At 45.2% G+C, this 11,110-nt stretch overlaps 1 protein-coding gene across 1 annotated transcript; it reads right to left on the bottom strand.

The window, feature by feature from the left end:
• Nucleotides 1-5,615: 5,615 nt before the first annotated feature.
• GPR12 (G protein-coupled receptor 12) lies at nucleotides 5,616-6,620 on the bottom strand. The gene has a single exon (XM_009989124.2). It carries the CDS (start codon nucleotides 6,618-6,620, stop codon nucleotides 5,616-5,618), a length of 1,005 nt encoding a protein of 334 aa, XP_009987426.1.
• Between the last annotated feature and the right edge of the window lie 4,490 nt (nucleotides 6,621-11,110).

Raw genomic sequence — 11,110 nt, 5'->3', positions numbered from 1 at the left:
TGACGAGGGAAGGGCTGTGGATGTAGTTTTCCTGGACCTCAGTAAAGCCTTTGATACAGTTTCTCATAGTGTTCTGGTGGAGAAACTGGTAACTGCTGGCCTGGATAGGCACACCCTCCTTTGGGTTAAAAACTGGCTGGATGGCCGGGCCCAAAGAGTGGTGGTAAATGGGGCTAAATCCGGCTGGAGGCCGGTCACCAGTGGGGTTCCCCAGGGCTCAGTGCTGGGTCCAGTTCTGTTTAACATCTTTATCAATGACCTGGATGAGGGGATTGAATGTACCCTCAGTAAATTTGCGGACGACACCAAGCTGGGAGGCTGTGTCGATCTGCTCGAGGGTAGGGAGGCCCTTCAGAGGGATTTGAACAGACTGGATCGTTGTGCTGAGGCCAATGGCATGAGCTTTAATAAGGCCAAGTGCAGAGTCCTTCACTTGGGGTATAAAAACCCCAAGCATCGCTATAGGCTCGGGGAGGAGTGGCTGGAGAGCTGCCTGGCGGAAAAGGACCTGGGGGTGTTGGTTGACTACCGGCTTGATATGAGCCAGCAGTGTGCCCAGGTGGCCAAAAAGGCCAATGGGATACTGGCATGTATCAAGAATAGTGTGACCAGCAGGAGCAGGGAAGTGATCCTGCCCCTGTACTCGGCACTGGTGAGGCCGCACCTGGAATATTGTGTCCAGTTTTGGGCCCCTCGCTTTAAGAGAGATATTGAGCTCCTGGAGCGAGTCCAAAGAAGGGCGACTAAACTGGTCAAGGGGCTGGAAAATAAAACTTATGAGGAGCGGCTGAGGGAGTTGGGGCTGTTTAGCCTGGAGAAGAGGAGGCTGAGGGGAGACCTGATTACGGCCTATAAATACTTGAGAAAAGATGGTGGGGAGGTAGGGGAAGGGCTCTTTACATTAGTGATGGGAGATAGAACAAGAGGAAATGGGCATAAGCTTAGTCAGGGGAGATTCAGGTTGGATGTTAGGAAGTATTTCTTCTCTGAAAGGGTTGTCAGCCACTGGAATAAGCTGCCCAGGGAAGTGGTTGAGTCCCCATCCCTGGATGTGTTTAAGAATAGGGTGGATGAGCTACTTGAGGATATGGTTTAATGGGGATTAAGGATGGTTGGACTCGATGATCTCTAAGGTCTTTTCCAACCTAGAAATCTATGAATCTATGAATCTATGAACACATGGTTCTGAATGTTACAGAACAACGTTTTTTTAAAAGTAATGAGTGCGTAGTTATGTTTCAGGGTTGATTCGTAGCGACGCTATTTTATCCCAACTTCCAATCACGCTGCAGGTTGCTCATCAAGTTTGAGAAATGAATCCACAAGTATCTGATTTTTTAAAAGCTAAACAACACTTAAGAAAATGAGGCAACAGGAAAACAAATCTTTGGGGACAGAATAGCTGCTGGTCTAAGCCAAAGTTCACTGCTGTCCATGGAGGGGTTTTAGTGACTCCAAGATGCCTCATGGCTGGCCCCTGAACACGAAGGATGGATGCAGCTGCTTATGTCACTGAATGTCCCTGGTAGGACACAGCAGCAACAGCAGGCTTTTTGACTTGCTTCCAAATACCCTGGGTATTGGAAGGGGTTTTCTTCAGTGATACCATAATCTTGTTCTTTTAAAAGCCAAGCTGTCTTCGGAATGGGCTAGCACCATTTATCATAGCCATCTTGATGGGCAACACAAATTCAGGTATTCTCAGTTTTAGTTTGGTGAAGAGCATTCTCACTTTTAAGTTACAATCGGAAATCCTGAACACAATGAATTTATCCAAAGAATGCTGTACAACTAAATGCCAAACAATGAAAAGAATAAAAATCTTGCAAACAGCAAGAATTCAGGATCCAAGAACTAAGGTAAAAGGTTATTGCTGAGTAATTCTATTCAGGAACTCAATAAATGTAACACAAACCAACCAGAAATAATGTCCCATATCAGTCTGATGGCAACTGCTTAACAAAGGAAGACTTCTGCTTACTTAAAATCCTTATGCATCTTACTATTTTTTGTCTAAAGAATATATTGCTTTCTCTCTATTGCTCTGAGTTTACTCAGCAGTTCATAGTACCCACAACATGGAGAATTTTATTGCTTTTGTGCTAAAAACATATTTCCCCTTATTGCTGAAATCTTACTGTTAGGAGAAATAGTTTAAAAAAAAAAAAAAAAGACAATTAAAAAAAAATCCTTTCCCAAGCTTTGCGGATGAATATACAAAAGATCCTAATTACAGTAAATTTTTCCCATCAGGATACAGCCTGTTACTAACTTCAGGTCAAGCGTGTTAATAAATAAAAATGAACTTCAACTCTTTAAACTAAATTACACGTTAAGAAAAAAGTCTTTTGTCATTACGATGGAGATACGACAGACACCTCACTGTACATAGAATGGTGAATCTAACACCGCTGGTCTTATGCACAGGTGTTGTTTAACAGGACAACAAAATCACAGAATCCTCCAAGCCGGCTGGATTTCTGCCAGTTTCAGAGAGATCTTGGATGGATACTGGCACCTCATCATACAGAACCAGGGCCTACACTGTAACTCTGAGGTGACTGCAAAGAATTGCTTAATTCTGCAGGGTTTGAAAAGCAGCTGTCTGCCAAACATTTCTTCTTGTGCAGGTGAGATAGGCAGCTTTGTACCCAAGAGTTCATTCACAGGTGTGTAAGACAGCATCTACACAGTATCTACATCTACACAGACCGAAAGTTTGGTCCGACAGCTGTGGGCAAACCTCTGTCACTGACTTCCAGAATGATTTTCTGGCCTCTGCTGTACAATTCCAATTTAAGATACATTTCTGGAAGAGACGACATCTTCACTGGAGGTCACAGCAGTAGCCTGGGAGGCATAACCATGTTTCTCATCTGTTTGTAGTGAAAGGTAACCACGTGCTACACCTCAAACGAGGGCAAATGACATCCCTGTGAGCTAGCTTTGTGGGACCTCTATAATTAATCCTTATCTCCTCCGTTTGACTTGCGCTGCTCCTCAGGAGAGGAGCTTGGAATTACAAATCTCTCTGCTTTGGCACGAGGAAAAGGTTGGCTCCCCCAGCACGCTGGAGAGCCTCTGCAGATTTGAGCAGCCTGTGGCATAAGGAAGATGACAGGGACACTAGGTGAACCAGCATGAGAAGAGGGGACAACACCATTTCCCTCTGTGCTGTTTTTTTTCTGGCTTCCCTACCACCCAGGTGTGGTGGAGAGAAAAACACTAGTGCCTGGGAGGTTATCCAGAGGATGAGAACAGGTCTGCATAAGCAGCACAACAGTTGCCCTCAGGACTGAAATCTGGTCACAGTTGTAGCTGCTTATCCTCATCACACTTTTTAGCCATTTGATACAGAAGAACAATGGGGGAAAATAAAGGGCAGGGGGCGAAACTTTGCATGACTTTAACTTATTTTTTGTTTTAAAAAGTGCCGCTCTACGTTATTCAGCTCATGACTTTTACTGCCGTTTACTCCCAATGCTTTGCATACTTGCAAAACTGCATGCATACATAGCATGGATACTTATGAAGTGATTATTTCTTATACAAAAATTCATAACTAAACAGGAACAAGGCAATGACTAGAGTTTCATTAGCATTCAGAAGTAGATAAAGAACACCAATATCCTACACCGAGCAGGGGCCATAGTCTAACTGTGCTGAGCATCTGTAAATCGCAGTGAAGCCAAGGGAGCTGCAAGTTCACAGCTCTACTGGACCATGCCATGCAATTACTAAACTAATCAGATTACAAAGTAAGAGCCAAATATCATGAAGATTGAACCGAGTAAATAATGGAATTTGAACCCAGCATTGCAACTAAAATTAATTATTGCTCATAAAAATCTCTACAGAGCCTTGTTTACAGACAACTCATTCACATTTGAGATTCAGCTTTGTGTGTAGCGTATGATTCTTAATGTCACAGAAACTGCCACAAAAAGCTACAGTCACCCAAACATCCATGTGAAAAGGACAGATTTGATTTGGAAAAACCTAGACCAGCAACACGGTTGTCTCTACCGTCTATACTATACAGGTATATTTTTTCATTGAACTGTAAATATTGCTATTTTTACACTTGAGTTTGTTGGTTTTTTTTAAACTGTAACGGAAGATACTTGAAGCAACAATACAGAATGCTGACTTAGACGCTCAAGGGAACATAACCTCCTACTGATGCCAGGGCATTAACACATTGAGCTCCTACCAACACTAATGGAAGTGGTACTACGAACTCCCATGCACTGACATTAGGGTACACCTTAAGTTTCATGAAGACATATGCCAGGAAGATTTTCTCTCTGACAATCAAGTCTTCAAATCAGAAAACAATCTTTTATTTCTAGTGCATTCTAATGTGGCTTCAGTAAAAGGTTAGAAACAGTTTGAAATTCAACCATTCATGAGAGGAAGCTCGCTCTGCCTTTTAGACCAGAACTATCATCCTACAATGAAGTGAACTGACATGTGTACAGTGTGAAGAATCACAATCTGTAACGGATGAAACTGCCAGAAAAGGAGAAAATATTGTTTCGTGTTGCAGTTCGGGTTGCATACAATTACGAACCAGATATGCTCAGAGAATTTATAAACTGCAGTATTTTAAATTATATAGCCGAACAACGAAAACAAGTGGTGATACTTTTGACTTGATAACAAACTTAAGGGGAATCATTTCATGTAGATGCTAATACATGTTGCAAGTACTTTGTAGGTTATTTTATTAGACATTTTCTCATACACTTCTGAAAAGATAAATTTTTCTGAGAAACTTAGTGTTGCATCTATTACAAATGCATAGCCAAAAGAGGCCATATTATTTCATTGATTTCGAAACTCCCTCCTGAATTCTTTTTAAAATCAATAGTATAATGAGCTCTGATGTCCCATATCTAAGTGAAAACATATGGCTGACTTTTGAAAAGGAAAGCAAAGCACACCTTCTGTTTTAACACCCAGCCAGAACTCAGGAGAGAACAGGTAAACCTTTAAAACAATTACCAAGGTAATTCATGCTGAGATGTAAAATAAAAAGCTATACAAGTAGTTCCTCACTTACAGCAAATTTGTTGCACTGAGATTATTACAATAAATACCATATAAATCAGTACAATTGGCCATTATTTTGAAGAGTATTCTGACAATATACAAATGGGATAACAGGACACGGGTTTACTTTTTTCTGTTTTAAAAAGAATTGAAGAGGGAAAAAAGATATCCTCACAATAGACTGTAACATGCAGTATGATTGAACTCAAACGCATCAACAATTCCAAAGGAGGTATGCTGCTGTTTCAATCTATTTTTAATTATCAAACTTAATGTAAAATCATGGCAAACATGGCAAAGTCTGGGTAATACAACAAAAAGACCCTGAGCAACATCATAAATAATCTGCAAGAACACTGATTATTTTGATTTTGGAAATCTCCCTTAAACCACTCGATTCATTTTGGTCACTGGGGTTTTCTGTTGACAAAAGGTCAGTGCATCCTGTGGTTTTTATATGAATCCATCACACACCATTTAATGAATGCATCTAAACCAAAGACAGCATCGCAAGAACGTCTGGAAAGTAACGTGTTAAGGAGCGTCCTTCTAGCTGCCAATCAGACATCACTGGGTGATCTTGCTCTCTGAGACAGGTTAGAAGGAATACAGCCACAACAGATGAGCCAAAGTGCTTTCTGTATCTCCTGGTTTCTAAAAGCGTATATTACAGGATTGATGATGGAATTGTAGGTAGCTGGCAGGAGGGTGGCATAGGTGTATATAGAAGGATAGGTGTAATCTGCTATTAAAGAATAGAGTGTAAAAGGCATCCAGCAAGCAGCAAAAGTCCCCAAAATAATGGCCAAAGTAGACACTCCTTTTCGGGTGGTCACATAGTGGGAAGTGGCCAGGAAATGGTGTTGCAAGGCAATCTGATGGGCATGGCGCATCACGATTTTACAGATCTGAATGTAGAGCTGCAGCATGAGGGCAAACATAAGCAAGAAAGACACCGAAAGGACAGCTGCATTATTTTTAGTGAGTGGTCTGATAACACTGCAGGTGGATTCATCTCTGAGGCAGTTCCAGCCCATTACAGGCAGCAGTCCAATACAGACGGATGCTCCCCAGAGCAATATAAGCATGACATAGGTAAAAGTGACAGTCCTCTCTGAATTGTAAGTCAAAGCATAATACAGGGAGAGGTAACGATCAACAGTAATGGCCAGCAAACTGCCAACAGATGCTGAGAAAGAGGCAACAATCAGTCCAATCGTAAGCAGTTTCGTAGCTTCTGATTGCAGAAGGTATGCAAAAACGAAATTGATGATCAATCCAATGCCCGCTAAGAGATCTGCCAGTGCCAGGCTGCCTATCAGGAGGAACATGGGGGCACGAAGACTGGGATTATGGAAAATGATAAGAACCACAATGGCATTTTCGCAGAAGATAAGGGTCCCTGAAGTACACAAGACAATGTCCCAAGGGTTTACCAAAAGCTCTGGCTCTGGGTCTACGACAGGAACCAGGGAGGAGCCTGCAGCTGAGGCATTCTCGGTAAAGCTGGCTTCTACATGATCCTGAGGCAGCCAGCTCAAATTAACCTTCAGATCTTCATTCATTTTAACCCCTGTCTTCTTCAACGGAAAGACATTTTTTTTAATGTTCAGACACAGCACTGGATACAGCACCCCCAGAGCATGCAACGCCCTAGACGGCAACACCAATCTAATGTGCAGGCAGGCACTTGTTACATAAATGTGACAATAAATAAAAAAATAAAAACACAAGGGGAAAAAAATATTTAAAACTGCCCGAGATTATCCGCTGAGGGACTGACACACAGAGGCGGAGTGATCCTAACAGTAATTCCCTTCACCTGCAGAGGGAAGAAGGCAGAGGCACGGGAGGGAGCCCATAAAACAGCTCACCCCCACAACGAGCGCCGCAATTTGGGGTGGGGGCCGGCTGTGAGGCGGTGTAAACCCCGCCATTCACCAGCCACGATTTCAAAGTGAGATTCGTTTTGGTCACGGAGGGAGCGGCCAGGATGGGGAGGCGGGGGGGATATCCTTCACCGACCCCCTGTGAGGAAATCCCACCCGGGCGGGGTGGTGGGGGGGGGGGGGGGCGATATCCTCTGAGAACTTACAAACTCGACACGGACACCACACACCCGCCACGCACCCCCGCCCCGGCGGCTGTCACCTGAGATTTCGCCCGGCGGGTCGGAGGGAAGGAGGAGGAAGGAACAGAGGGTCCCCGTGGTCCCTTCAAGGTGGCTGCGGGACCGGCCGCCCTCACGGCGCGGCGAACGCGGCCGAAAGCGCAGGGCAGGTGCGCGCCCCCGGCGCGCGCGCGCGCAGGGCGTGTGTGGGGAGGGAGGGCGGGGGGGGGGTGGTGGGAGCGCTCGCCTCGTGCGCGCGCGCCTGCGCAGGTGCCTCCCGCCAGGCGCGCGCGCGGGGCGGGGGGGGTGGGGAGGGGGGTGGGGAGAGGGGCGGGGAGGAGCGGGGGGGGTGGGGCGGACGCCCCCCCCGCCCCGCTCCTCCCCGCCCCTCTCCCCCCCCCCCCGCCCTGATGTGAAGGACTTGGGGGTGTTGGTTGATGAGAAGCTCAACATGAGCCGGCAATGTGCGCTTCTAGCCCAGAAAGCCAACCGTATCCTGGGCTGTATCCAAAGAAGCGTGGTCAGCAGGTCGAGGGAGGTGATTCTGCCCCTCTACTCTGCTCTCATGAGACCCCACCTGGAATACTGCCTTCAGCTCTGGAGTCCCCAATACAAGAAGGTCATGGAGCTGCTGGAATGTACCCAGAGGAGGACCACAAAGATGATCCAAGGACTGGAGCATCTCTCCTATGAAGACAGGCTGAAAGAGTTGGGGCTGTTCAGCCTGGAGAAGAGAAGGCTCTGGGAACACTTTCTAGCAGTCTTACAGTACCTAAAGGGGATCTATAAGAAAGCTGGAAAGGGACTTTTTACAAGGGCATGTAGTGATAAGACAAGGGGTAATGGTTTTAAACTGAAAGAGGGGAGATTTAGATCAGATTTAGGTCTCCCTGAGGGTGGTGAGGCACTGGAACGGGTTGCCCAAGAAGTTGTGGATGCCTATCCCTGGAAATGTTCAAGGCCGGGCTGGATGAGGCTTTGAGCAACCTGATCTGGTGGAAGATGTCCCTACCCATAGCAGCAGAATTGGAAATAGATGATCTTTAAGGTCTCTTCCAACCCAAACCATTGTATGATTCTATGACATGGTCCTGAGTGACCTACTCTAACTGACCCTACTTTGAGCAACAGGGCTGGACATGACCATCTCCAGAGGAACCTTAATGCCTCAACGGTTTTGTGATTCTGTGGTGTATAACCATATGAAAAAAAAAATGTAAAAGAAAGGAGTGATGCACAGTGTCAGGTCTAGAGCAGGTAGGAGCATGCAGAGAGCCTGCTTGAGAAGTCTGGGCATAGGGATACTTGCCATCTTCAGAGGGTGACATTAGTGATACGTGGCCAGATTTGCAAGCCTGTTATGTAATGGATAGTGCAAGCAGGCCGGTGGGACTTTTAAGAGTTAGAAACTGAGCTTGTATAGAAACCACCGGGTCAGAGGAACCACACCAAACAGCTTTAGACACCAGATGTAGATGTTTGTGTGTAGAAGTTAGTCTCCCAAGGTCCCCTGTATTATCAGTGGAGAGAAGTGTGTCCTCCACAACATGCCAAAATAGCGGGACGAGTTGGTCTTTAGAAGAGCCTGGGCAATTTTAAGAAAACATGCTGTGTCCTCACTTACACCACTGTATACCTAAAGCACTTTGGAAAATCTGGCCCTGGGGGACAACTGGAGTCCGGACGGAAGATTTCCTTCTCCCCTGTTGACTAATGCGCTCAGCAAGCACACGTGGTGCCATCATCCTTCATTCAGGCCTACCTCAGTTATTGTGCTAAGCCTTGTGAAACTTTGCTAGATTAATCATTTTGATTCATCCATATTTCTGGTGACTCTCCTGCTTTATACCAGGGATTAAAAATGGATATCACCCTGCTGCTGATCGCTGTCTTCCTGATTTAGCCTCTGATTTCTTGTGTGACAGTGTAACAAATGTGATCTAGACTGAGTATATTTGATGTATTCAGCATCTGTCACACTTACATTTAGAACAGTTACATTAAAAAGTGCAAAAGCATTTCTTCATCCTGTTTAAACATTTGTTTCACAAATAGGGAAGACCAGCATTTCAATTAAATATTTTAATTTAGGACTTTGGAGAGCTGTGTTTATTCACTTGTTCATTTGTGAATGATTTCCATTCCAATTACAACACGTTGTAAACAAGCTAATGTTTGCATCCTGTGTTGCCAGTTTGTCACTATTAGTGAGATGGTGGACTGTCTTGGTCATTAGGGCAGAAGGCATTGGCATGGATTTCACCCAGTAACACTACAGAACAGTGGAAATTTAGAAGAAAATCTTTTTAGGCATTAACAGTTGCAAAAATTAGTTATGGGTCATAGTTAAATAGTTCTACCACTGTCTTACTGCTGATTTCTGTCTCTCTCTTGTGAGAATGCTGATACAGATGATGCTTGCTGACCCTCAAGCTGGCACAGAACAGCCTAGTGCTGGAACAGGAAGCAGAGGTCGGGCTGTGCTGGCTTTGGACCTGAGCAAGGATCCCTGTCTGACGCTGTGACTGTCATGGTGATGTACAAAGATACTCCCACCTATCTCAGGTAATGCAATATGACTTTGCATAATATTGACATATGCTGAGGCATCAGCTGTGAATCATAGAATCATGGAATGGTTTGGGTTGGAAGGGACCTCAAAGATCATCTAGTTCCAACCCCCCTGCCATGGACAGGGACACCTTCCACTACACCAGGTTGCTCAAAGCCTCATCCAACCTGACCTTGAACACTTCCAGGAATGGGGCATCTACAACTTCTCTGGGCAACCTGTTCCACTGCCTCACCACCCTCTGAGTGAAGAATTTCTTCCTTAGATCTAATCTAAATCTGCCCTCTTTCAGTTTAAAGCCATTGCCCCTTGTCCTATCACTACACACCCTTGTAAAAAGTCCCTCTCCAGCTTTCCTGTAGGCCCCCTTTAGGTACTGGAAGGCTGCAATAAGATCACCCTGGAGCCTTCTCTTCTCCAGGTTGAACAGCCCCAACTCTCTCAACCTGTCTTCATAGCAGAGGTGCTCCAGCCCTCGGATCATCTTTGTGGCCCTCCTCTGGACCCGTTCTAGCAGCTCCATGTCCTTTTTGTGTTGCAGACTCCAGAGCTGAATGCAGTATTCCAATTGAAGTATATTGCTGTTATCTATCTCAGGGCATAGTTTGAAAGTTACTCACTTTCCAGGCACTCACTGGCCTGCGGTGTCCAGGAGGTCTAGATGAGTTCAGGCACTTACACTTCCTCCCTTCAGTAGCTGTGACTGGCAAGGTATGAGAACTGCTCCTCTAGGGCCATGCCCCAGCCGTGTCCTGAGTGGCTAGTCTGCTTCCAGGACCCTGTGGACCATGGGTGGGCAGCCTGTTCATACAGCCTAGAGATGAAAAACATCACCTGGTCCAGTGACTTCCTGGTCTGAACAGTAGGAGCATCAGGTTTTGGGATGCATCCTGATTTACCCAGTAAGTATAGAGCTGTCCACAGAAACCAAGCAGCCCAATTCAAAGAGGAAAAACTGATCCTCAAGTAAGACATTGACATGTTCCTCACGTAGGGCCTCACCAGCCAGCTGGCCTTCCTTCAGAAAATCCCAGCAGGGCTTCATGCCTCTCTCATTCCTTCCTAAGCACTCTTTCTTCTTAATCCCTTTTTATAGGTTCCTAGGCTTTAATTTGTATAACGAAAACCACCCTGAAGGAGCATCAAGTTGAGTGACCGTCCTCAGAACACTTTTACCTGGAGATATTTTTCGTTCTGATTTTTCCCCGTACGTAGTCCTATAGTACCTTAAATAAAAATACGAAGAAAGTTAATCTTCTAGTAACAACTTGCAGATAGTAATGGTTAGCGGCATAAAGGAAGTGTGAGGAACCCAGATATATGACAGCAGCCTGTGTGCATTTCAGAAATGGCTTTTCTTAGAATTTTCTTTC

The sequence above is a fragment of the Tauraco erythrolophus genome, chromosome 1, assembly GCF_009769465.1.
Source record: "Tauraco erythrolophus isolate bTauEry1 chromosome 1, bTauEry1.pri, whole genome shotgun sequence".
Taxonomy (NCBI): Eukaryota; Metazoa; Chordata; class Aves; order Musophagiformes; family Musophagidae; genus Tauraco; species Tauraco erythrolophus.
This window is presented reverse-complemented; position numbering and strand designations above follow the sequence as displayed.

Coding starts and splice junctions, on each gene's coding strand:
- GPR12 (XM_009989124.2), bottom strand. CDS start 6,620: ATGAATGAAGATCTGAAGGTTAATTTGAGCTGGCTGCCTCAGGATCAT.